General features: G+C 35.0%; 1 protein-coding gene across 5 annotated transcripts in view; it reads left to right on the top strand.

Annotated features, from left to right (window-relative positions):
- Nucleotides 1-27,215, top strand: part of MLLT10 (MLLT10 histone lysine methyltransferase DOT1L cofactor) — a 129,400-nt gene that overhangs the window by 24,567 nt on the left and 77,618 nt on the right. For 4 of the 5 annotated variants that reach the window (XM_086742178.1, XM_086742177.1, XM_086742180.1 and 1 more), the window contains 4 exons: nt 10,736-10,845; nt 16,130-16,233; nt 18,721-18,814; nt 20,831-20,926. In XM_086742178.1, the coding sequence (XP_086598304.1) occupies nt 10,736-10,845; nt 16,130-16,233; nt 18,721-18,814; nt 20,831-20,926 (404 nt within the window). The remainder of the gene's footprint in view (nt 1-10,735; nt 10,846-16,129; nt 16,234-18,720; nt 18,815-20,830; nt 20,927-27,215) is intronic. The other variant, XM_086742179.1, reaches the window with a different exon arrangement.

Genomic DNA, 27,215 nt, shown 5'->3' with positions numbered 1-27,215 from the left:
TTCCATGATTTTCTTAACCTGCAGTAAGATGCTGTTACTGCAGGGAGGATCCTTGCTGTGCATTATTACTTTTTCCTCCTTTGTGATGGTACTAGCATTTAAAATGCTTCCTCCTCTTCCTGGGTTCAGTTTCAGCTACATGAAACCTGTTCCCTGACCAAGCTGACCCTGCTTGGATGATATAGGAGAATAACCAGGACTTTTCTGCTAGCAGCACAGCCTGTACATTAACCATCTTACAGTCAGTTGCACAACTGTACCTGAAAGCAGCCTAATCTTACAGCTCTTATGTATTGGTGTCATCTTGCTTTAACTCTGGGGCATTATAAGATACATATGACAGAGTGCCCGCCCTTTGCCCCCTAGATAGTGTGAGGTTCCTTTGTGTGCATTCTTTCTCCTTCTCCCTCTCCTTTTACTGGCCTGTTACTGCTTATCTGAGTTCTGGAGATCAGCACTTCTTTAGATTTGCTTTTTAGGGTTTATATTTCTGGTTGGAGACATCTACTGTACCTTAGTCGTGCTTATCAGTACAGTTGCTGAGGGTTAATGTTGGGTTTTCCAGTATCATCTATGACAAATATGGAATTACAATTTTCAGTGATACCATAAAGACAGCGTTCTTGGAGCAGTGCTGTCACAGATCTTATACAGAACTTGAAAGTGCCAGCCTCGGATCAGAAGAGGAGAAGAGCATATTGTGGAAGCTAAACAACATTTGGCCTGCTCTTTTTATCCATATGAATGAATTCTTGGGAAAGTTCTTGTATGCTTTCTCAGAATACTTTCTCAGCCTACAAGAATTTACACTTTGGGACTTCTTGAACCAGAGATGGTATTTTTGTGTTTAATGAAACCAGAGCCCGTCACACTATCAATGTGTCCACTTCTGTATAAAGGTGTAATGTCCATAATCTTGTCTGGCAAGGCATTTTGCAATTGACCTGCACAATGTGTCAAGATGTACACTGGCTTGTTTTGAACCTGTTACCTCACGGTTTTATTTGATGCCACTTGGTGCTTACAAAGTGATAGGAAGTGACAAAAGAGCAGTTATTCTATGTTCATGTTTTCAATATCTCTTCTGGCTTTACAGACCTCTGTCATATTCCTCTTTTGTCTCCTTTTCAGGATGAGAGAGCTCAGACTGATTGGGCATTCCTTGTACTGACCATCCTCTTTCTCCTTCTCTGTATGTCTTCCAAGTGATAAGTGATCCTTATGAGAGCTAAATGTGACATTTTCGAGAAGCAAATCTACTGTATATGATCCATGGAATGTATAGACTGCAAAATGATTACAGTATGGTTTAGTGTTCCCTAAAATAGACTATGAATGTAATTATAGGTCACCATTTTTTTGTACAAATTTTTGTCATTAATTACAGAATATTTTCACTAGCCTAATTCATACTACCTCGAAACTAGGACAGATCCTGAAATTGGAATGAAAGTATTGATTTTAACAAGACTTTTGCCTGAAGAATGTTCTTAAAATTGAGTGCACTGTTTTCTACATCTGCTCTGAAAACAGAAGACATGGGTAATTTAAATTTTTGAGATATTAACTATTTTTACAGCCAGTTAACTCTTGGCTTTTTGGGTTATTGAAGGCAGAGTGGGATAGAAGTTCGGTTATTCTAGATAATAGTGACTGTACTAGCCAAGTGGTTTGTAAACAGTGTTGTGGAAACATTTCACGTAGTATTGGAAACTCATGCAGAAGATTCTGCACCAAGTTGCTAGTGTGTCTGAATCTGGAGGACTAAAGAGTTCATGTGAAGCGCCAAGTGGAAATGGCATTTTTTTTTATTGCTCGTAAGCTTTTTTGGTAGAATAGAGAGTACACAGATGCCTGGCTGTTCTTGGCTTGGTGATGGTGGCTGCTCTCTGTAATCAGAACCTGTAGTGAGCCCAAAGAGGTAATTCTGTCTGGATTTGCAGGAATATGTCCTGCTCTGCTTCAGTGTCCCTTCTGTGCATTCCATTGTCCAAGAACTGGACTGGCCCTGAACAGAAGCAGCTAAGGTCTGGTTACACGTTTGTTCAGTCTCTTCACACTGTGTGAAAATGGTCATTCTGCTTCTGCACTTGTACAGATCTTGGAAACAATACAGTTGCATTTAGCAGAGTGTAGCCTGAACTAATATCCATGGTATGACTTACCTGTCAGTGGGTTAACATTCCTAAGGATTATTAAGAATTGAGTGTATTTAGCTGCACATTTGATTTAATTAATTAAGTGTGGTGGCACTTTGCATGGTTATGATACGGGTGATTGTCAGAAACTTTAGGAATAAGCTTTGAATGCATTTTATATTTCAGCTGCATAATATCTGTGACTGTCTTACAGTGATGGTTAAGTTTTGTGAATGAAAAATAGTCTTCCCTATATGTGGACTTTGTGGAATTTGTTTTTCCGTAAACATTAGGACTTTTTCAGTATTCAGAGACTGCCGTTTTATAAATTGTTAGGTTATTTACTGGAGTTTGTTTTATTTATTTATTTTTAGTTGGTACTAGAAGTAGAAAAGTAGGATAAAGTTGAAAAATGAACTTTTTTTCTTTGGATATATTGACATAATTCCTTGCCAAGTTTGATGCTCATGTTGATTTAGGGGCACCACTGGTTTTAAACACATGACTGAATATAAAAGTTTTTTTTAAAATGAGAAAAACTGATCTATGTGTGAGTTGCTTATTGATTTACTGTCTTATATGTAAGAAGGCTATTCAAAGAGAGATTAATTTTCCTTTACCTTTGTACTCTGTATGTGAATTAGTGGTTGGACAAAATATAAACACTTTTTTTTCAAAAACAGGAAAGCAACAAGTGAGCATTTGTTTGACTGCAGGCTGTTTGACAGTTTTGGACCTTTTCAATTCAGTAATGTTTCCTTAACTGTTGCAGTAATTTCGTTTGGGTTTTTGACACTCAGTGAGGAGGAAATAAAATCATGACCATTTGAACTGATTATAGTTTTTTCAATCTCGGTTCTTTTATCTTCTCATAATACTGACTGTGCAGTCTGTTTTTTTTATGCAGATTGTTCAATTGTGTCTAATAGCGTGCATCTCCTTTTTAAATAGTTTTCTTACAGTAATCTTTGTCCACAATTTTCTGTCAGCCTAAAAGGCTTGATTTTGCTGTACAAGTTGTTACTTCGAAATCTGATTCCACTGGATGATGACCAGGAATGCTGCGTAACAGCATTCTTTGTGTGACTTTTCACCAAGACTTCTTTCATGCAGCTGCTTGGGAAAAGGCCAGCTAACAATGCCGTGGTTTTATGTCATCGTCCAGGCCCTCTTCCCATCCCCTGGGTTAGTGTTGGGATCTCCCAAGTCTATAAATCATCATATGCTAAGTTTTCCTATTGCTATTGTTATTATTAGAGTCAGCAGTTGTCACCACCGGGTTTACTGTTCTGATGAGTTTTTTCTTGGTATTAATGTCTAAGTGTATGGATGGTGTAGTGTCATATGTACACATTCAGGCAAATGCATTTTGTAAGAAGTGCTGCCTACAAATGTTCTGGTTGCAGGATTTGCAGGAGTTTATATGTGTTTGTTTTTTTTTTTTGTACTTGGAAAGACAGTATAAATTGATAAGCAATTTAAAATATTTTACTAATATAAGTACACATCTTACCATATAATCTATATTGTATACTTTTAATTTATATTACTAGTAAACAAAATGTGTAACTACAAAAAATTAGCGCTTTAGATAAATATTTATGACATTTCTTTCTTTTGTTGTATAAAAGGATTTATTGATGGAGGGGGAAGACACTCACTAATGCCATAGAATGCCAGATAAAATTATTAAAGCTGCCAGCTTAGTCAGTGGACTGGTGGAATGTAATCTGTAGCTGTTTAAAAACCAAACTATTTGTTGTGCTGCTGAATTCACCCAAGTGAATTTTTCTTAGGTACCAGTTCTTTAGTTTAGGAACAAATTTTGGTAAATGGCAAGTTTGGTTCAATTCTATAGTAGGATTCTGTAAAGCCTTTTCTTCATAGACAAACAGTATTTAAAAATTTTTTTTTAATTTTTTTTTAAACATAAATTGTCCCTTCATTCTATATATCAATGATAAGGTTTACCACCAACCACAATGGTGAGATCTCTAACGGTTAGTGTGAGCATGTCCTTTTTGCCCACCTTTGAAAAGAGTGGATCAAACAGTACAGTGAGTAATAGTATATTAACTATAGCAAACTCTAAAACTGTATTTAATAGGGTAAGGAAAAGACAGTAACTTAAGCTGACAGATTTATTTTCTGCGAGTTTTGTTATCTTTACTGGAAAGGAAAACCAGGGTCGAAGTAAAAGTGTATGGAATGACTTAATGAAGAGACAGTTAACTAAAGGTCTAAAATAGTACTTAATCTTACCTGCTGGCAAATAGTAACAATAACAGTCTTAAGTAAATCTTTGCTGGATTCATCTTTCTGAGTGGGATAGAGCTGAGTCTTGGGGTCAGTTAGCAGATCTGATAGTTGTGGAAACTAAGGGTGCAATTTTATGTAATCTAGGACAACTATTAACCTCTGCTGAAAGGAGTGGACTGTGATTTTCCCATGACTGGGTGTTTCTTCACTGGTGGTTTTGTGTATGGTAATCACACGACCGCTGTATGGATTGCATCAACTTATTTGCTGACCTTACTGGAAGGTAAACTTTTCATTTCTTCCAAGTCTAGTAATCAGATGAATAAAATTTCATCTGCCCTGCTACATGGCAAGCTTATACTGCAGGGAGAGGGCAAGGATGTACAGTTAAAAGTGAAGAGTAAGGTGAGACTTTATCTTTCAGGGACAGCACTTGAAATGGATTGAGGTGTATGCTTGAATTACAGCCTGGAGCAACTCTAATAAGAAACTAACATTTCAACGAGGAAAGGTTTTTCCATGCTAGAAGGCTACATTCACTTGATTTAGGAGTGAGCTGTAGTTACAAATAAAGTAAAATTTCCTTAGTGAGATATAATGGACTCTTTAGGAACTTACACAGAACACATAAACAAGTTTTACGCTGGAATTGGTGCACTGTTGGGAGATGGTGATGACATCCCAGACCTCTCTTGAGGGACCACGCTGGCACTATAGCTTGATCTCAGTGTGACTTCATGATTCTGGCCTCTACAGCCTGTTACTGCTTTGCAGCACAGCCTCGACATTGATTGTGGGACGTAGTGCTAGCGTAGTGACTACTCTGTGTCTCTTACAGAAAGAGCTGTAGGTGGGAATCTCTTGACTTGCGCGGTAGGATGGATTATAAGTCTGTTGCTGTTATTTTATTATGAAGTAAAAAATTATAAAAGCAAAGCTTCAAAATTTGCACTGGAAGATGATTTAAAAGTACTGTGATTTTTTTTTTTTATGGTGGAAGTGCTTGTGAATCAAGTTTTGAACACTTAAACAGTAGTTCTAAAGCCAAAGATGTAGTTAGATGGATAATGTACTGTATAGTATTTATCTTCTCAGGTTTTCTTTGTTAATTTTAAATTATTTTATTGCAGTTGGTTTCTATTTATAGAGTTCTTTGTTGGCAACAGTCTTTAGTTTGCTGATAGTGAAATTACTAGGAGTTACCTGTTCTCTGTTGCATTGGAATAACAGATCAACTATTTATTTTCAGTTAGGGTTCTGGAGCCTGAGATTTGTTACTCTGAATGTTAATGAATAATGTATATTCAAATTATACCTACTAAGTGTGTACTGTTAGGTTTTCACAGAGTTAAAAATCGATTAGGCACCTGAAATAAAAATCTCAGCAGAAGGCTGGTAACATTTGGATAGATTCTGTGCTGGTAATTGAATTTTTTGCATGCCAGAACAAGATGTAAAAATTGTCAGATCTCAGTAGTGTGTCTTTCTCAGGGATAAGTAAAAATAAAAAAGGACTCAAGTGAAGAGCTGGGAGTTTCATAAGATGTATTTAAACTTTGAAGGCTTCTCAGCTTGAATTTCCAGTTTCTGATACTGGAGAAAACTGTTTTCGTTATTATTGTTATCGAAGTAGATCTTGGAGTTGGTTTATATGTGGTTTTGATGTTGTTTTAATGTTCATTGAAGTTGTTTCCTAAGATCTCTTCAAAGGGAAGTGTCTTAGCTGTACTTGTGTGATGTTATCTTAGAAGCACAGTGGATTTTTTTTTTTTTTTTTTTGAAAGGTAAGCAGCATTTCCCAAAATTATTTGACTTGAAAGCAGAGTTGAAGTAAATATTTTTAATTTCAGTTTGGCTGTCACCAGTAAAGTGTTTCTATTGGGTAATAACAAAAAACTAATGGCATTTTACAATTTCTGGATGGAGGCATTGATTGTTGTTGACTATTGGGTGGTTCAAAGCAAAAGAGATGGTGAATCTGCAAGCCCATGGTAGCCTGCTGTGAGTTTTCTTTTCAGCAGTTTCAGAAAAAACAGTTCTGATAAGAATACACAGAAACAAGCAAACTTAATGGCTGATTTGAATCCTTATAGTACATTTCTTAATTTCTTGGGTTTGAGCTAAAGCCTAAGTTTATTTTAAAATAAGTAAGCATCTAGTAAAAATATTGTTATTGAGAAAGCATGTACATAAAATGGCCATGTTCTCAAATATTAAGAAATAGTAAGTCAAATTAAAAAAAAAAAAAAAAAAGAAAATTCTGAAGATAGGGAAAATTTTAAGAACGTTTTGCAAGATGACAGTACCTGCACTTAGAAAAACATTTGTGCCCCTGCCCCCCACAAGTTGTCCTGAAAAGGAGATGAAAGCAAAAGTAAATTGTAAGCAGTTCAGTGGCAATAGTAAGAGTTTGTTAGTAATTACTGTAAATTTTATAAGTTAAAATAAGCAAGTAGTAAATCTGTGGTCAGTTGTTTGGATGCAAACCATGGACAGCCAAAGTGAATGGAAGCTTTTCAGTGATTTAAATAGTAAAGGATGTAGTCTGTACAGATGTTTTTTAAAAAACTCACTTGAAATGAAAGTGATCTGAAAGATGGCATGAGTGGCTAAGTTTGGAGGACAGTTAAGAAAAGTCAGAGTATCTTATTGCTATTTCTGTGCAGTGTTTTGGGTGAAGAGGAATGGTGGTAAATTAATTTCAACTTCAACAGAAACTAGTGAGAATGTTTTAAATATTATTGAATGCGTCCTAGTACTGCTGGGTTTTTTGTTAAACTCTAAAACATAGCTCAACAGTATTTTTCACACTTAAGCACACTTTAAACATGAAAGTTCAAAAGGACTGGATTTAATGATGTATTTTTTTTTGGGGGGGAGAGGGAAGAAAAAGATATGTAATTGCTGAGGAAGTTGATAGTTGCCCAAGAATAATGTAGCAAATGTTTTGAATAGGAAGTTTACAGCGCAGTCTTTATCCTTAGATAGAGTTAATTGAAACATACATATTTTAATGTGGTCTTAAGTATCATAAACCCTTACAAATGCTTGCTTCTCTTATCAGCTATGTGTACAGTCTGCATGACTGTCTCTCTAGGATGTTTCGTTATCTCTGCAGACAAAGTAAGCAGTTGTCATCCAGTAAGAAACAATAGACAAAAGCACTCAACTCTGAACATGGCAATAGGTACTTTTATTCTGTTGGGATTCTGTGCACTATTTTCTGTCTGAGAGTATTTGTCTAAAAGAGAAGGAAGTGGCAGTGGAGGGTGGGGGAGGCATTTTCTTACTGTGTTACTTAGTCAAGAGCACTCTCCGTTGGGGAAAACATTAAAAGTAAAGCCTATTTGTATGCTTGTAGCTTGTTCTTCCATCAGTGAGACAGAGGAGCACTATCGCAGTTACTTTGTTTGGCTGTAGATGATGTTCCTTCAGTGCTTACTCTTCATAGCAAAAGTGACTAGTCTTTTGATGCTTAGGAAAAAGATGATGGATGGTTGCTTCCTTTTCTGTTTTCCTCTGCTACTGTCTGGTCCTTATATGATGAAATGGAATCTTTTTGACCTGCCTTAAGTTGGCAAGTTTTATGGATAAGTCTGCAGACCTTCCTGAGTTCTCCAAAGATGGAGATTCAACAGCACCTTTAGGCAACCAGTCCTTCACCACACTTGTTATGGAAAAGAGTCTTCCGTATTCTTTCTTCAAGGAGAGCTGCTGAACCTGTCTCTTTCAGTTCTTCCACATGAGCTGGGTTTTGCTCTCTGACAATTTTATGTTTCTTCATTGGTGAAACTTTGGACAAAAGAATGTTTAAGCAGTTATGTACAGGGTCTCTGACTCCTAGTGGAAGCTGGTGCTGAAGTTACTTTTTTTATGATGTAGGCATTTGAGACTGGCAACATAAGGGTTCTGCAACCTCCCCTATGGTTAACTTTTATTGGAGAGGGTGTGATTTTTCAGAAAGGTCAGATTATCTAAAGATATCAGATGGAAAGCAGTGGAAAAGGCCCCTGGTCCTCAGTTCCCTGGACACTTGTTGATCCCTTGATAAAAAAGTGTGTTAGTACTGTGTTACTTCATTTGTTTCATTATATAGATACTGTTTTTGTTGTCATGAAAGAGAAACATGTGCTATTGCCCACAGCTATCTTGGATGTGCCCTCTATATTTGGAAATCGGCATATATTAATGTTTGTTTCTGGCTATGTTTAGTATTTTTGGTAGTAATGGAGTAGTATTCAGTTAAAGTTACTTCTGAAACTATTCCTTGTAGTAAAAATTCTTTAGTTATGTCCTGGTTTCAACTAGGATGGAGTTAATTTTCCTTTGAAACTTCTATATGAGTTATTTTTTTGAGAGGAGATTTAAAGATAAATACTTACCATTTACACCATGTTAACATTTATTTATCTGTCTTTAGTAAGATGGCTCTGGCTTAGGGCAGTTTGCAAGTGTTAGAAAAGTCCTTATAAATACTTATTCCCTGAAGATATTTCAAGTAGAGGAGAGAACAAAGAAAGACCATGATTTTTATATTTTTTTCAGTCTGTTAATGGTAATTTTTAAATGGTCTGTTGGAACTGTTTTTAAAAGCAGCTCAAGTTGTCAGTTTATACTTTCTTTTCCCTACTCTTTTATCAGTCTCATACTTTTTCTGTGTGGGATAGTTCCACAAACTATTTGTGAATAAAATGATGAAGAAGCACAGATAGTACATGTAGTTGCAGATGAAATACTAGAATGATACGTGTTATGTTGACTATGAATGTTAACTGTAAGAGTTGTGTGTGTGCTTTTAATTTTCTGTACAAATTATAACTACTAATTTGGTAAATGGGGCAGGGGGTCACCAATAGATTTAAAACAACTAGAAGATTTGTGCTTTAAGAAAATAATAAAAAACACATACACAATTCCAGATACTAAATACTATTCCAAAATTTCAACAGTACTGCTTTAAGTACAACTTTACATTTAGGTCAATTTAAGAGTCAAAGTACAGTTGGATGAAGAAACTAAGAACCTTTCGATTGAGCAGAGTAGTTAAAAAGAGAAATTCCAAGGTATGAAGACAAAACTCAAAAAGGTCTACAGTGATGCAGTATGGTGTAGGGTTTGTTTTTTTGGTTTTGTTTATTTTTTCATTATAGGATGCACTTGCACAATGATAATTTACTCTTTACCTACTCTAATAATGTGCTATATTATCTAATTATGTAAGCCTGTCATTTTATGTCCTTAATATTTGCATAGAAGTAAGCCTGTGCAGGAGGAAAATACAATTATTTTTAAGATGTACTGAAGATCTTTTGACAAAAACATAAAAAACTTTATTTTTCCTCTTGGGGAAGAACAGAATTCATGCTAAGTGATTAGCCACACCAAATTGACTTTCAGATGCAGTAGCTCAGTACTGTGTGATGTTACTCTTGTAATTCTATTATTAGCGACAGTATATTAGTATGTTGAGTTAACTATATAGGAGCTTCTGCTAAATTTACAGGACAGGAAACTGTCCTCCACTGAGACAAACCAACAACTCAGGATGTTACTGTTGAAAGAAGGCCTAAAATTAATAGATTTCTTTCTGAATTGAGTTGAATTCCCCCCCGTCCCCATCCAACCAAATGTCAGACAATTAGGAGTGTTTACTTTCTGAAGTGTTGTTAACGCACAATATGGTAACTAACTGAGCTTTTATTGATGGCCCCAAGTTAATGAGTTAGAACAGGACTGTATGTAGGAGTTGGTATTCCTATTAAAAAAAAGAGTTGGCCACACCTTTAAAGAAGGAAAAGAAGATATTTGATAAGAGGGGTGGTGGGGGTGTGTGTGTTGGAATTTCTTTCTATAGAAAGAATACAGGAGTCTAGTCAGGTTAGAATGGCTCTGTTTAAATAAAGAGTATGCACAGAAGTCTTGTACGATGGTAATGCTTGCATGAATACTAGTTTGTTCAGATGATATTTCCCTTTTGCAGGAGTTTCCATAGCTTTTACACAATGACTTAGGTTAATTCAAGAAATTTAAAGATATAACCTGTTTATTCAGTTTGTGTGTCACTGTTTGTGTAAATCATTAGTATTTGGATTTCATGGAGTGTTATTTGTATAAATTCTCCACTGAATAAATTAAAAAATGTGTTACAGCTCATCTAAACTTTGGATAATATAAAATGAAATGTAAACATGACTTAAGTAACTTATGTCTGTAATATTCTAAACAGTTGAAATTGTCCATGGAAAGAAGTGTTGTAAAATAATCTTTGTACTATAATGGAAATGTCCTTTGAGCTTCTAGAAAATATTAAAATTAAATACAATTGTAACTTTTTGTAGGTTGGGCTCATGTGGTTTGTGCTCTGTACATTCCCGAGGTGCAGTTTGCAAATGTTGCTACAATGGAACCTATCGTGTTGCAGTCTGTTCCTCATGATCGTTATAATAAGGTATAATTATATGTCTTTTTATCTATACCGAATGTATTTATTTTAAAACTTGTCAGCTTTAATAATCTAAAACTATACTTCTTAGAATGCACTTTATATAAAATTCATAAGTGTATGCAGTAATGCTGTATGTTTTCTGCCATGGCTTTATGATAAATTGAAGAATTAAGAAAGCTATATTATTAAATTAAACTGTAAAGTTATCTGCCATGTCTCATTATTCTTTTACAGATTAGGAACTGTTTTGTTAATTAAAAATATCGCGATCTTTGAATAACAGTTTATTTTGAAAGGAATGTGAAATATTTCCCATAGGTTAAAATATTATTACAGCTTATATGAAGTGTTATTATTAATTACCACTAAGTCCTACTGTTTTAAGTATTGATATGATGTTAATAAACATTTCGTTTAGGAAGTAAAGCTATGCTAATATATTAAGGCAAAAGTTTGCAGACTTTTGCCTTTGTAAACAGTATTCACTTTAGTGGGATTATTTGCTTGTAGAAGAACTGCACCTAAATAAGTGTCAGTAAGATGGAATGTTTTATAAAGTGTGGTGAGGCTTTATTTAAAAAAAAAAAAAAAAAAGGAAAAAAGCAAAGCAATGTAAAAGTAACATTAATGTTCTGTATTGATACTTGCATTTTTCTACTTGTTTCACGTGTGCTATCTCTTAGCCACTAGACTTAACTACTTCTTTGCATTTTTGTATTTTCCCTTCTGTAAGCAGCAAACTATCTGAATTTCTGGTTAGTTTTATTACACATTTTTCCTGTGTTCTTTTTACCTCTCTTTCTTTATTTTATGGTGATTTGTGGATGCTGGGGTAGAAGAGGAATAGACTATGTTATAAAAGAAAGAAAAAAAGGAAATGTATCACCTCTGGTGCTCGTCCTACAGGGAAACCAGTCCTGTTCACATTGTTTCCATGACCTCCCATTTTTGGCTTTTTTTTTACCTCTATTCACATTTGGGATTTGTGCGCTCTCCTTCTGTTTTCTTGTTCTTTTTTCATACTTTGGTCCTTTCTTTGTCTGTTTCACATTCTCACAATTGCTGCCAGTATGTTTTGCCCATCTTATTTACCAGTGAATCTGAAAAGCCAGGAGTAAAAAAATCTAGGTTCTTCTCATGCTTTATCATTATGTACTATGTGAGCATCTGTATTGGCTCCTCACTATTGGCATTTTTCTGCGTTGGCAAGAACATGCACCAGTGCGATTAAGTGCAAAACTAATAAAATTTTTTGTGCTTGAATGCAAAGCAGTACAGATTTCCTGTGACAGATGACTTTATTTTCTCTCTCTCTAACAACACATCTGTTCTCTCATTTTCCCTCAAGTAGTAGTGATAGTGCTTTTTCATTGGTAGTGATTCTTCCCTAATGTACCTCAAAAATTTTGTGAAACGCTTTTGGTTTTGTTTTATCTTGCACCATTCCACTGGTGGTAATTGATACTTGATGGGTAAATCTTTGTAACTTCAAAAAATGTAACCTGTGTCTTTTAATATTAGTTATTCACAAAGTCCTTTGTGGGTCTGTGTCTTTAATCTTTAATTTCTTTTTGTTGTAACTGAAGTTTCTTATTTCTTGAACTGTTTTTCTTACAATTATACAATGTATAGTTTTTTTTACTGCTAAAATTCCCATTTGCATTTTGTTGATCTGTAGTTACTATGATTTTTTTGCTTGCTAGGTAGTTAGAAGTGCCATACAGGTCATGTAGATAAAGTTCCTGATGGTGTCTAGATTTTAATTTTCTCCATTTTTAGTGAGTGTTCTCATTCAGGCCTATTTTTTGTGATAACAGTCAGCCTAAAACTACTCTTACAGAGGTCACTACAATATATTGTAAAACATAATGAGACCTATATCAGAAATTTCAAGATTTAGGGTCACATCCCTAGCCTGCAAATTTTTTTTCCCCTTCTCTTTTTGTAGAACCTATTTTTTTCTGTCTTCTTTTGGTCCATTTGGTTCAGGGAGATAGCGGTTGTAGATTTCAGGGGCATCAAAGAAATGCCTGTAATGCAGTTGCTGCAGCAAACCTCGTGAAACCAACCTAACTTCAGTGCTAACAGCAGTCTGGTTGTAACAGCATGGAATTTAAGAGGCAGTCGCTGACTGGAGACTCTCCCAGCTTTTTTGAGAAATCTGTAGCTAGTGCTGAATTTGGTACTGCTGTGGCTAAACTGCCTCCAGTTCCCAAGTAGGCTGGTTTTGAGCAATAACCCAGAGCCAATACAATGACTAATGCCCTTTTCAAGTAGCCTGCATTAACTTCACCTCCCCTTTCCCCTTGCTATTCAGTATAAATTGTGTTTATTTAGAGCATAGATTTTTTAGATCAGGAACTTTGTAAAGCATTTTACTCTGACTTTATCTATTTGGGAGGAAATTGCAAAGAAAAGCTTTTTTTTTTTTTTTTTTTTTTTTTGTGAGAAGTAGATGTGGCAAACAGTTCTTAAAACACTTGTTGCATATTGTGAACAAAAGTAAACCTGTAATGATTCCATATGCCATATATTCCATTTCCATATAAAAGGCATATGGTATGTGGAATTGAAGGAAAATACAGGTCAATGAAAATTACTATAAGGGAAAACATATACTGTAGGCTTTAAAATGAAAATAAACATTGTTGGAATTCTACCAAGAGATAGTGATTTATGCATTTTTTCTGTGCACTTGTTTCTTTATTGACCACAGCAAAATACGCAATATTGAAAAATGCAGTAATCTTAAATGCAAGAAGGAACACAGCAGACACCAAGCAGGAACCTTGTCAATGTAAAGGTGTTTGGCTGCTATTCCCATGAAGTTTACCTGCTTCTGGGATAAAAACCATCTCTTTACAGAATGAATCCACTGAATTACTTGATTAGTGGGCTAACTAACAGGAAGGCTCTTCTTACACAGTTGCTTCCGAAAAGAAATGGACTAGTATTTGCTCTCCTATTTAGAAGACATGTGTTATGCCTTGGATAGTTATGCATGGATAATCTCTATATATTTTATGTGAGCTTTATTTGTCTCTTTCAGGTTCATTTGAAAGTATGTGGTAATTGAATATAATTACTACTTTTAGGAATCTCTTTTAAGCACTGATTAAAAAATAAGTGCATTTGGAGTTTCTTGGTCTGCCTAGTGGTAAAGGCTGTTAGTCTTATTTCAGTACTTGCTGCAACATTGAGAAATTTCTGTACAACTCCTAGGTTTGATTCTGTAAGCAGGGAATTCTCGTGAGTAGCTGTTACAAGTAGAGTAAACTAAATTACATTTTGTTTTATAAGGGTTTTTCTTGGCTCATCTTCCTTTCTGTCTTTGCTTTTGCAAAGAAAGTTTGTATTTTAAAATTTCGAAGAAAAAATTATTGTCAGGAACAAAAAGCCAGCTTTGCAAAATGTATATTTTGCCATTAAAGAAAGTAGGATATTTGTTGTGGTTTTTGAGTAAAATTTCATTGCTGAGTTGAAAGCTTTGTCTAATGTTTTGCTTATTTTCCAATGAGTTTGGGAGAAGTCTTAAGTCCTCTCTTCCCTTAAGAGCTCTGAAGAGCAGCACTGCTATAGGTGGTGCGACACAATTTTACACTTCCACATTCCAGAGGTTTCAGAGGAGGTGTAGCAATTGCATGGATTTACAAATGCGTGCAAGTGTTCAGTTTTCTGCTTTGTGAAAAAAAGATAAAGGTTCTCGGGCATCTGGAACTGTTTGTGTGTCTAAGAGAAGGCAGAAGTATGAGAAGCTCAGCTTTAGAAAGAACTTACCATCCATGCTGGAATGGGAAGATGAACCTTCTTGGGCCTTGTTTCATATGGAAGATTAAGAAACAGGTTTTATACTTCTCATGACTATTGTAGGAAAGATAGAGATTCGTTGAGCTTGTTAAACTGGATAGGCAGTCCACCATCTTATGTTTAAACTTCTTTGTAATGTAGCCGGTCATTTGTTATCATTTTTCAGTCATTTTGCTGTAAATTGGTTTAAGGAGTCCTGAAACACAGACCCTAAATGTAGTATGTAGTGTTGAAAAAGGCCTACATCTTTACTAAATTGAATACTTAGAGTGCTTTTCTTTTTGAGCTTCAATGAAGAAAAAAAATACAGATCTTAAGGCAAAACTCTGAAAAAACAGAACAGTAACTGGAGCTTGAGTTTTATGGGGTCTGTTGAACTCTCTTTTTATAGAGGTACCTTACCTTTGAAGTTACTTACGCTTAGTACAGTTACTCAGATGAGATTGATAGATCATCACCTTGTTTGTTCCTAAAAATCTAAATGTGTTAGGTCGTGGTATGGAAAGCTAAAAAGCAACCAGTCTCAGACCCTGTCAAATAACTGAATTATCTGTATGCAGTACCTTGGTGTACAAAGGGAGCAAGGCAAAGAATTAAGTAGGATTATCCCCTTTCAGATCCTTCAAATGTTAGGATATAGGGTATGATTTTAGGATATATTAGCTATTGGGTTTAATGCTTTTAAAAAGTATTGTGGAATCCATACAAGAATGACTTAATTTCCCTCGAGTCTCGCATGTTAACAAAAATACTTTAGTTAGCTGATGTCTCTTGTTAAGTGTTGGTCTAAATACCTCTATAAAAGGCTGTTCTGTTCTGAGAATTCCATTGATTTTCCTGTCTTTCTAAGTAATACTGTTTTCGTATTGTATCTTTTTTTTTTTTTTTTTTAAACTTCAGTGGTGTCTTGGTCCATTTTTCTTAAATTGTATTTTCTACTGCTTGTGGTTGATGTTTTTATTTATTATTTTACTCATTCTCTGCCTCACGAAAGGGAGGTTATGATACAATTGCAATAAGTCAGTTAAAGTTGAAGTGTAGACAATTTTTTGGGGCAGAAAAAAAAGTTTCTCTTTCCTCATCTAAGATCTTGTAATGGGATTTCTACAGAGGTAGCAGTGTGTTGTTGATGTTTGTTACCTCAATAAGATTCTCTCTCGTTTAAAAACAGACACTTGATTGCCCAGTGCTGGAGGATTCTTTCATTAAGAATCTATTGTTAAATTGTTAAATTTTGTACATAAATGTGATATGATAGAATCTCTCTAAATGGCATTTCAGTAATTAGGGCAGTAAAAAATGGGAAGAGATTTAGTTTTGCATGATGTTTCCTTCTGAAATGCTGGGTTGTAGTGATGTCTAATGTAACAATGAGCTTCCATACAGCATGTATTCATATTTATTGGCCACGTGTTAAAGAAAAAAAAAACTATTGAATAATGAGAGAGATTTTTGATTCTTTTTGTCATCTCTTTGATAGACGTGCTATATTTGTGATGAACAAGGCAGAGAAAGTAAAGCAGCCACTGGTGCTTGTATGACATGTAATAAACATGGATGTCGACAAGCTTTTCATGTAACGTGGTAAGTATATTTTATTATTTAACATCTCATGTTCCAGAAAGAGCCAATGCACACAATGTAGTGAATAAACTCTTTATCTATTGTATTTCTGAGTAAAGAAGTACAGTAAAATGGTTTGTGTAGAAATATCTAGCTTTATTATAATAGAATTTACTAACGATATGGTAGTGGCAGCATAGACATTGCTGTGAGCTGCAAAAGCTATCTAATAATACTCCCTTGGGTTGTATTAAATGCTATCTGCTCCTGTGAATAAGGTTTAGTGGTTTTTTTTTGTCCTACATTATTTTTCTTAGGTGATACTTTATTCAAGATGGGAATGGGAAGACATAATTTGTTTGCTTGCGAACTGATTTGATGTTTACTTTTGGTAAATCAGCGGGAAAAAATATTGAGCTATACATAAAAACGCACTAGACTCACCCCTTCGGTACAGATTTCCAAACATTTGAGGGTAATTCAGCTCACTGGTTTTATCTAAATGGTAAACATCTATCCTGAACTATTCATTTAGGTTTCAAGTATAGCTATTGGAGAAAACCATTAGATGTTCACCATCTTATTCATTCCACTGTAAGATATTTAGATTTGCTTGCATTCAGGAGTTGCTTGTCTCACTTTATGGACTTCTAAAAAAAGGCTGGATAATTAGATTAAACCATGTCAGCAGCTAAAAGGAGGCAAAAGGAGTTCCACCCCAAAATTTACAGGCATTATTTGCTTTTTTTCCAAATGCAGCTGAAGCTATTTTGCAATAGATAGATAGCACATTTACACAGATTGTCTAGCTACATAATATGTGGATTTACCCATCTGTTTTATGAGTACCCCAGTATGCTTCTTCATGACAAGCTCAGTCAGGGAAATGGTATTTGCAGACCTACTTAAATTATTTAAATGTACTTTCTTCAGTGTAATCAAATTATATTTTGAATATCTTGTGTAGATCTTAAAGGATATAATTCTGTAGTTTAGGTGCTGATTTCTTGGCAACTCTTATTTTTTTCCCTCTTAATTACTTGACTATCTAGCAGATTTTAGTCTTTCTTAGGTGTAGATTTTTCATTGGATGTGATCAATGTCGAGTTTCTTTTTATGGTGGAAATGGATTGTGTTCCTCAAAGCGTGCATACCATGTAAAGAGGTTACTTACAAATGTGAAAAAAATACATCAGAGTATTTAGATGGAAAAGTCTCTTATTTCAAGCATGTGAATGCATACAAGAGTCCTGTTCATCTTTCTTCTAAACCCCTGTTTTCAGTAAATGCTTTAAAGGACATGAGAATTGAGTTCAAAATTAAAATACTTATCTTGCCAATTTTTAGAATTTTTTAATTCTAAAAAACCCAGGTATGTATATAAAATGATATCTAGCCAGTGAGTACTGTTACTGAGGATATTGAAAAGCTTCTGTAATATATTAAAAAAATAAGAAAAATGTGAAAACTACAAAAGGCAGAGATCCAGGGTGAGTTGTATCAATTTTGGACTAACAAAACTAATGTCTAAGGAAGAATGAACTTGAGATCATCTGTTTTTTTTATGGCGAGCTTAGAATGACAAATCTTTGCTTGAAGAGATCCTGTTAAATGTTTTCTGTAGTTGGCATCTGCTGTAGGTGTGCATGTATTTAGGAAGCAGTATTTCTGGGTTGCCCAAGAGCATAATGTGTACATGAGGGTAAAGTGATTTTAAAAAGCAATAAAAATAAGCTGCCTTTTATATTGTTCTTTCATTTAAATACTCCCATGCATAATTTTGACTGTAACATTGCATTATTGTGCTAATTAAAATGATATGGAAAATGAAATGGAATATTTGATTTTTCAATGTCTACATTGGTTTTGATAAAGAAAATAAAGCAACATTACAAATGGTGAAAAGCAAATTTTATTTGAAAAAATGTAGTAGAATAAGGTAGTAATTAGCCCAAGCAAGGAAACTCGTAAGTCTTGTTATTTTTAAAAGAAATTAACCCGCCACAGTCTTTTAAATCAGTAAATATAGTTTGATTTATTATGTCATTGAAGTTCTGTTTAAAAGGAAAAAGTGTAGTTTTCCTGGCAAAGCAAGGAAGGATGTGTGCAACTTCAGAAAAATTTCTTCTTTGGATCTACAGAATGGTTTTGTTAAAAAATGTTCTTTCCGTAGAGAAGTTTTGGCTTGAATTTGAGCTAAGAATCATTGTAAATTGCTTGTTTTATTTATTGTGTGAGAAGCTGCGTAATAAATTTAGATTTTCAAGCTATGAGCTTGTATGAGTGCCTTAAAGACTATGAAAAGGCATCCAGCCAAAGTGTAAACTATATATGTTTTTCACTGAACTGCAAGGGTTGGCTATGTGCTCGCATGCCACTAGAAGTCACTTGTGTGGAAACCTCTTTTGTTAAATGCAGATGTAAGTATCTGTACATTATCAGCTGTGATATTGTGGTACAAGCTGATGTAAAATTGCTTTCGTTGAATGTTGTTTGGTTTATTTTTAGTGCACAGTTTGCAGGACTTCTTTGTGAAGAAGAAGGAAATGGTGCAGATAACGTCCAATACTGTGGCTACTGTAAATACCATTTTAGTAAACTGGTATGTATTTGTTAAAATCTATAAAAAGATGTCACTGACTTATTTTTTCAGTCTGAATTGCTATTAGCACTAAAAATAATATTTTAATGTACCTCAGAAAGTAGACTGTATTTCATTAAAACAATATTTTAATCACAATTACAGAAGTACTAGCTGAAAATGTTTCTAATAAGTGGTTACTTTCTAGATGTGTGGGTTTTTCCCCTCTGCCACAAATAGCATGCACATTTAGTGTTTTTTTTTTTTTTTCATGAAGTTCCTGTAATGTTTCCTTTTGCTATTTGATTAATTGGCTTCTGGGTATTTAGTCCATTTTGGAATAATCTAGAAAATATTACTTGTTATCCTGTATATCACAGAATAAAGAAGCCCTCCTTTTCTTTTTGCTTCTGTTACACTTTTTTTTCTTTTTTAAAAAAAAAAAGTGTTTTTTCTTTTGTTCTGTCTCTCGCCACATAGCCAGTGGATATTTCCTGCCTGTAAATTCTCTGAAGCACAACCTCAAGGAAGTGACTTGAGGTTTGATTTTTAAAAAGCAAACAGAAAACTTAGAAATATCTAAATTACTTCAGTAGGTTTTGGATCAGACCTCTGGAGTCTTTCCTATCGCTTCTTACCACTTTGACAGTTCCAGATACCTGTTTCTCTATACGTGTGTGTGTGTGTGGGGACTTGAAGGACTTCTTGGTGTTTAAAAAATGTTATTTATGAATATTAAACTATTAAAATAAAAATACATAAACTTAAGTTCAGATACTTCTGTAAGTAATAGTTAAACTTGCTGATTACTTGTTTTCACTGCTGAAAAAGGTGAATACTTGGGTGGCTTTTGAGAAGGTTGCAGTGAGGTAAAAACACAGGGCCAATGAACTGTTTTAGCTTTCTAGAAGATAAGCTTGGTGAGGTTAGCTCTGTGCTCTTGTGAATATTGATGAATTTGCTTCATAATGAAGATAAGTTAGGGCTTTCTAGGCCCTTACTAAGCTAAGATTTTTTTTTAAAATTATTTTGAGCTAAGTATACAAAAAGAACAAAAATGGTCCAATACTTAGCAGTGAAGGCAAGCTCTTGCACTATTATGCATTTTATTTTAATGTTCCAGTTCTGCTATGATTGAGAACATATATGTTTATTTTAAAAGCAAGTTTAATGATAAAGAGATAACACTCTATATGACACGTAAATAGTTAGTTTTCCACTACAAAACTATAGTGGTAGAACCAGTAAAGACTGGCAAGATCATTTAAGTATTTTAGTATTTCTTTAGGATTATTGTGACTGTTGATGCCATGTGTTTAGTATTTACTACTGAAGGTGGTGGGTGGCATATATCTACTATACCACTGAAAACTTTGGTTGGCAGAGCACTGACCTGAGGTGTCTTTATGGTGCTACCTCAGTTATGAAATAACAAACATTTTGAACACTAGTCTAGCATAAAGTATTGCAGTCCCATACTAGGCTCTCAAACATCACAGAAATACAGGCCATTATGTCTGCCACTTGGAAATGCATACATGACCATAGTATTCTGTATCCTATTTTTTAAACCGTTTAAATGAAAATATTGCAGACAGGTCACTTAAATAATAAATCATGAAGCCATAAAAGAGCCACCTCACAATACATTTCAAGCATGTGACAGTGCTAGCACTGTGGCTTCATGTAATGCTCATTTGAGCAGCATCTTTTCTGTTTTATGTTGTGAAAACCTGAAAATGTGTCTAGCATCTTTTAACCTTTGAAAAGTGGCATATCTCGTTTCTTTGTGGAAAGCATGTTTTGCAAATTTCTGGGAGGTGTAAAAGTTGATATAAGGGATAGGCTTTCTTCCTGGTATACTTTGAATAGTCTTGTTAATTTTATTAGTGCTAGTAATTTGTTGTTTTTTCAGGAACTGAAGATGTTTTTTTTTTCTTCAAGCAGTAAGGCATCTTATCAGTTGAAATGCTTTATACTTTTTATTTATTCAAACGGTTCCTTGTGTCTATCCATAAATATATTTTCTCTTTTTAGAAAAAGAGCAAACGGGGATCTAATAGGTCATATGATCAAAGTTTAAGTGATTCTTCCTCTCACTCTCAGGATAAACATCATGAGAAGGAGAAAAAAGTAAGTGGATTTGTCGTTGCAAATTATGTGGCACATCTGCTTAACAGTAGCACTTTCTGATAAATTTAATTTTTGCTGAAAACCATGAAGGAATTCTTGTTCCTGAAGCAATGAATAATAAATAACAGGTGATAAACTGGAGATATTAGGGTCCAATGACGAAACATCTTCAGGTGCATTTGTACATGCACTTTCCTATTCCTGTTTATCATTGGTTTTGGGATACATACTGAAACCTCTCCATTGGGAAGGCTGTTTCCATGCAGCTTCCTTTGCTCTAGTTTTCCATTAGAGATTTTTTATATAGCCTTTGTGACTAGATGGGAAAGAAAATCAGGAGTAGAAATTTTAGCAAGTGTGCTGATAAAGAAGTGCATCTGATTTTTTATGTTTCAAAACCTGTTATATCTTTTTTCTCTTTATTAAATAACTGACACCTTTTGTTGACACATTTCACTAGTACTGGTGGTCATGCCCACTGTGAGGCAGAATATCTTGTCATCCACCTGGGAATCTTCCTGTGAGAGTACAAAGAGCATAACTGACTACTAATTTCTGTTGCTGATGTAGTCTTCTTAACAATTTAATGTTACATATTGTAATTTTTTAAAATTTATAATGCTTATTAATTTATGTTTTTATTACTGCTAGATTAATAGTGGTCTATAGAAAATATGTCATCTAAATTCAACATAGGGTGATAACAGACAGTGACACAATAATGCAATTTGCTTTATCCCTTTTTTAGACTTCAGAACACATACAAAACTGCTCACTTGCACACATCATGTACAACAACAACTTAATAGACTTTTCTGTGAGTGTGGGTGGACTTGGTTTTGTATTATTCAGAATCGTTACAAAAAAATTGTAATTAAAAATTTATTGCCCAAATTCATGTTATATGAAGGAGCTCTATTTAACAGTGACAGGAAATTGAATAACAAGTGTCAGTCTTCAGACTGATAGTCTCCTTAATGTTTGACTTGGTTTTTAAGCTCACTTCCACTTTCGATGGATGTTCATTTCCATTGTTCTTGGATAATCTTCTAAAGGATATCTTTAGATCTGGTTAATGGTGAAGGTGAATAGTTCCATCTTCATCTGGTAATGCAGAAGAGAGTGTGCATTGCGATGTGGTTCTACTTCTAAATCTAAATTTATGACTGAAATAATAAAAGGATGTGGTTTTGGCAGATCTTTTTTTTTTTTTTTTTTAGCAACACACTGGTAGAAAAAAAAAAATCTTGAATTACTGACTACAGAATTACCTGCATAGTAAAACCTTATCAATATTTACCATATTTTTTTCTTAGTTTGCTTAGATTTTCACCACTGTCATATTTCAGGTCATGTTTTGTCAAAATACATGCATGGATTTTTACTCACATTAACAAAACTTTGAAGTTGAATTTGAAGAAACTTTCAAGTGGTGTGAGCATGAGGCTCTATTTCAGTTTTCTTTGTCTCAGCAGTGCAAAAAACCAAGTTGCTGTGGTTTATGTGTGTGGTTTTTGTTGTTTTGGGGTTTTTTGTGTTTTTTGTGGGTTTTTTTTTTTCTAGGTTACTTTGACTGGACATAGTGTGTTTTTTTTTCAGGTCATAATACCTGTAAAATCTTCAGGGAATACTTGCAGGGACTTTATAACAGCATGTTGAGCCAATGTGTCTGCTATTTTTTCTGCTAGCTGCTCACATTCTCCTGCACTGGAAGTGTTTTGATGTGGATCTTCTAGAAATAGTTAATGTTGTGGCTTCCTTTGCAAGTTCCAGCTTTTTTTTTCTGTGACTTGAAGTTTGCTAGAAATCTTGATATTTGATTAGATCAAGGACTTTTTCAGCTTCCCAGGTTTCACTAATGTGCAGGTGCAAGAAGCTGGGAAAGTATAGCTAATACAGCTGACTCAGACTGGCCTGAGAAGATATTCTGTGCTGTAAATGTTGTGCTTAGTATGTAAGTGGGAGTTGGCTGATGGGGCAGCTCTCTTGCTCTTTTTCTCTTTTTCTCTCATGGGATTGTTCCAAGATCGCTCCCAGTTCTGTTCCGTGATCGCCGCGCTGGATGGGCTATGTGGGTTGTCAGGTGGTGATGATGTTTGGGGTTTTTTGTTTTGTTTTTTGTTTGTTTGTTTGTTTGTTTTTGTTTTCACCCCTCCTTTGCTGTCCTAGTAAATTGCCTTTATCTCAACCCAAGAGTTTTCCTTTCTCTCTGATTCTCTCCTCCATCCCCCCGGGTAGGAGGAGCAAGGGGCTGTGTGGTACTTGATTGCTGACTGGGGTTAAACCACGACACAAGTGAAGCAACGCAGTTTGAAGCACTAAGCTATTATTTGAAGTTCGGTGGTTCTCGTGGCACTTTATAGCATGTTCACTTACCGAGTTTAGTTTGTTTTATATGTTGTATAATAACAAAACACTATTCTAATTAAAACTACCAAGTGGTGAAAAAAGTTAGAGTTTCCTAAAGCTGTTAATCTCCTAACTTTTTGTTGATGTTTTTAATCTTACATGTTCTATAGTTAAATAATGACCTGTGCTTTGCAAAATACTAATCTTCAGTATGTGGTATGGAGGCTTATTCTCTTCTTAAATTTGATTACCTTCTGCATATGGTGTCTTATTTGATACAGTGTGTCAAATATGCAGTATATCTTGGAGGAGCAGGGTAATTTTTTAGGGTGATTTTCCTTATTTTCTTCTTCTGTAAATCCATTTGGAATCTAGATTGTTGTGATATTACAGTAAATATGTATATCTTTCTTCCCAGAGATAGTGGTGTCTCCCTCCACCTCTCCCAGTAAGGGCACTGTGGTTTCTGCTTTGTCTTTCATCTTTGTTCTTTGGAAATTTGGATAACCTGATCTTTAGACATCCTTAAAGCTTTCCCTTTGCCAAGCAGAAGCTATATGAGTTCAGGATTGGAACCATTTTTATTACTCAGACTTCAAAAGCTCTCAATTTGCATATAAAGTATTCTTCTGCAATAAGAAGAGGTTGGTCTGAAAATGTTGGTATGAGTAGCTGTCATTTTTTGAAACAGACACTGAGTTGAAAACATATATTTTCCTTCATGATATGTATTTAGTCTCTTCTGAGCACTGTGCTTACAAAACTGATAGCAAATATATGAGGGAATAATAATAAAAAAACCCCAGCCCAAACCTTTGTTATGATTTAATTTTAATGAGGATTTTGAAGCTACAGACTAAATATCTTGGTTATGTTCTGATTACTGCTGCACTAAGTGCTGTTAGTTTCTATGGCCAACATGTTATTTAGTAATTGTTCGAGATGAGGCTGTGAGCTTCCTAAGTAGTGCTGGTAGTATGTTGCTTGATGTCCTGTTATGATAGCCCTTTTCTCAGGGCCCAGGAGTTTACCTCAGGCTTTTTGGGGAAAAACTTAGGCCACCGTGAAGCTGTGGAAGAAGGAACTAAGCATATCTGGTATTGACCTTTGTGTAAAGGGAGTGTTTCCTGCCACTTATGTGAAAATTAGGCAAGCTTACTAGCATTATATGTGTATGACTTCTGAAAAACATGAATTTACTACACAGTAAGTAACTACTGTATAACAGCTGAATTACACACATTCCTTTTCTACTAGAAGTGCTTTGGTCTGGGCTGAGCAGGAAGGAGGAATTTAAAACTCTTTGCTATGGTGCCTCATATGATGCAAAATAAACAAAAATAGGTTTGTGACTGAAGACTGCAAATGAGTAAGTGAAAAGAGGCAAAAAGAACAAAATAGGGATGAGGCGCCCCAGAGTGTTATTACAGAAGTTGGAGAGTGTCAGTCTGAGGAGAACCTAAAATGTGGGAGCCAGGACAAGCGTTCTAAACACTGAGCTACTGGCTGAAAGGAATCCCTTATGGGCGTCTTCTGGCTGCTTGTCCTTTTCTTAAAAAATGTTACACCTTCTCTGATTTTGAGGGGAGAAACTTGAACAATTAACAAGAGTTTGAGGCAGTGTGTGACATTTAGTATGTTCCAGTATAGCCACGAGTTTGTTTTTTAGTCCCATGGGAAAGGAAAATTTAAAACACACCTCTACTCATTTAAAGTTTCCATAGGCTAGCTGTGTGCTGGCTTGTGAACTGCATTCTGAACTGCCCGAACTTTCCCACTATATTGTGAAGGAGCTTACATTCATATGTCAGGGCTATTAATTTAATTTGGGAGAAAGGCACTTGATGCTTTTAATGTATTTTAGTGCTCTGTGTGGGTCGTTACAAATCAAATCCTAAACACTCAAATTAAGTGTTTATTATGTATTCCTCACTATCTGAATAACCAGCTGTGAAAAGATAAAATGGACCTGCAGTGCATCACATAAGATTCTGTGGCAAAGACAGGAACAAACTGCAGTTTTTTGGGTTACCATTCAGTTGTATAAGCAATGGTTTCCTTTTTCTCTTTAAAAAAAATAATATTCTGATGTAGTCCTGAAGAGTCAGTTTATAGTACTGTATAAAGCAGAGTGTTGCAAAGGCAATTCTAATTATGTCATTCCCCTGTCAGTTGCCTCATTTGATAAACTTAATGATGCTATTTCAACATTGAGGTTTTTGTGTAACTTTTAGGGACAAAAGCTCCAGACTCATTTTGGTAATTCAGTGTGCTGCTGCATTTTTATTAACTTTTTAGATTTTTGTTAATCAATTTAATAGATTTCACTGTTTAATACTCTCAGCTGTTCTTGATATATGAAGCAAAATTGTAAGAATACCAAAGATAACTAGAAGAAAAGTGTATCACAGCCACTTTGAAATTACTTAAATTTTAATTATTGAATCAAGGCTAGATAAGTATTATTCAAATGAGAATTGTGTGGTATGGATGCTAATGGTAATGCTTATTCATGTTGACTTCTTCTAAATTTAAAGTCAGAGGGAAAGAAGAATGCCTCTAGAACACCTGTAAAAACTGGTCAGTAAGTATATACCATACTGTCCTAGTTTTGCCAGGGATGGAGTTAATTTTCCTCTCAGTAGCTGGTGTGTTTTGGATTTCATATGTGAAGAATGTTGATAAACACACTGATGTTATGAGTTGTTGCTAAAGACACCAAGATCACTATTCAGCTTTCCAGGTCTCGCTAATGTGCAGGTGCAGGAAGCTAGGAGGGGTATAGCTAGTACAGTTGACCCAAACTGGCCAAAGAGAGTATTCCATCCCATAAACATCATGCTCGTTATATAAGTGGGGCTTGGCCAGCAGGGGCATGGCCCCCTCTCACTCCTTTACTTGCTGCTTGGTTTTGGTTCCACGATCGCTGCTCAGGACAGGCCGTATTGCTCACTGGGATGTCAGGTGGTGAGAAATTGTGTATTGTTCATTTTGTATATTTTAGTATCTCTGTATTGTGTTATTATTGTAATTTTCCTTTGTTATTCTGGTAAACTGTCTTCATCTCAACCCATGAGTTTTCCTTTCTTCCTATTTCTCTCCCCTGTCCTGCTGGGGAGGGGGAGGATGATCTAGAAACTGTGTGGTGACTTGGGCTGAACTATGACACATATGTAGCTCAGTTTATAGTTAGTCTTTAGTACCTATTTATGAGCTGCATAAACTGTTTCCTATTTCCTAAGACTGAGTTTTTGTGTGGGTTCCCTGGTGTTAAAAAGGGAGTGACTTCATGCTACAGTCTTCTGCTGTTGGTGATGAGGAACAGTATTGGTGTTTCTGTGCACCTGTTCTTTACTGACTTTGTAGGAATGTATTTTTTTCTTTTTTAACGTATCTCTCAATGTCAAATTGCATTGAAAGTGTAGTTGAGAGGGCTGACAGAGTGTGACTTTGTAAATGAAAATTGTTTAGAAAGCTACTCTGAGTGTATTCAGTAATATATATCTTTAAAGTCTGCAGGATTAAGAGCAAAGGTGGCATCTTACCGGTTGATTTGCCTGCTAAAGGTCTGTGTTGACTTGGCTGTATTCTGTGTCGGCCTGATAATCAGCTGTGTGTAGTCTACTGGAGCTGGAAGCAGTTGGTATAGATGGCACAGCAAAATATCTCTTGTAGAGGTCAGAAGAACTATATAAGCAGTTAAGCTCGATTTTTATTTAAATTTTCTTTTATTTTAGTAGAAGGAAAAGTAAGGACTTCTGTTTCCGTTATCATGCTTATAATGAAATTACTGATTTGACTAGCTCGTGTTTTTCTAACCTTAGAGTAATACATCATATATATTACAAAAAAAGAGTAATGCTTTTAGTGTACCTTAGCACAAGAAACACCTCATAGTAGTATTATGCTTGGCACCTGGGGTTAGTTATTTATTGTAAAA

This window comes from Chlamydotis macqueenii, chromosome 2, assembly GCF_036417535.1.
Source record: "Chlamydotis macqueenii isolate bChlMac1 chromosome 2, bChlMac1.mat, whole genome shotgun sequence".
NCBI lineage: Eukaryota > Metazoa > Chordata > Aves > Otidiformes > Otididae > Chlamydotis > Chlamydotis macqueenii.
Note: the sequence above shows the minus strand (reverse complement) of the source record. Positions and strands in the feature narration are given on the sequence as shown.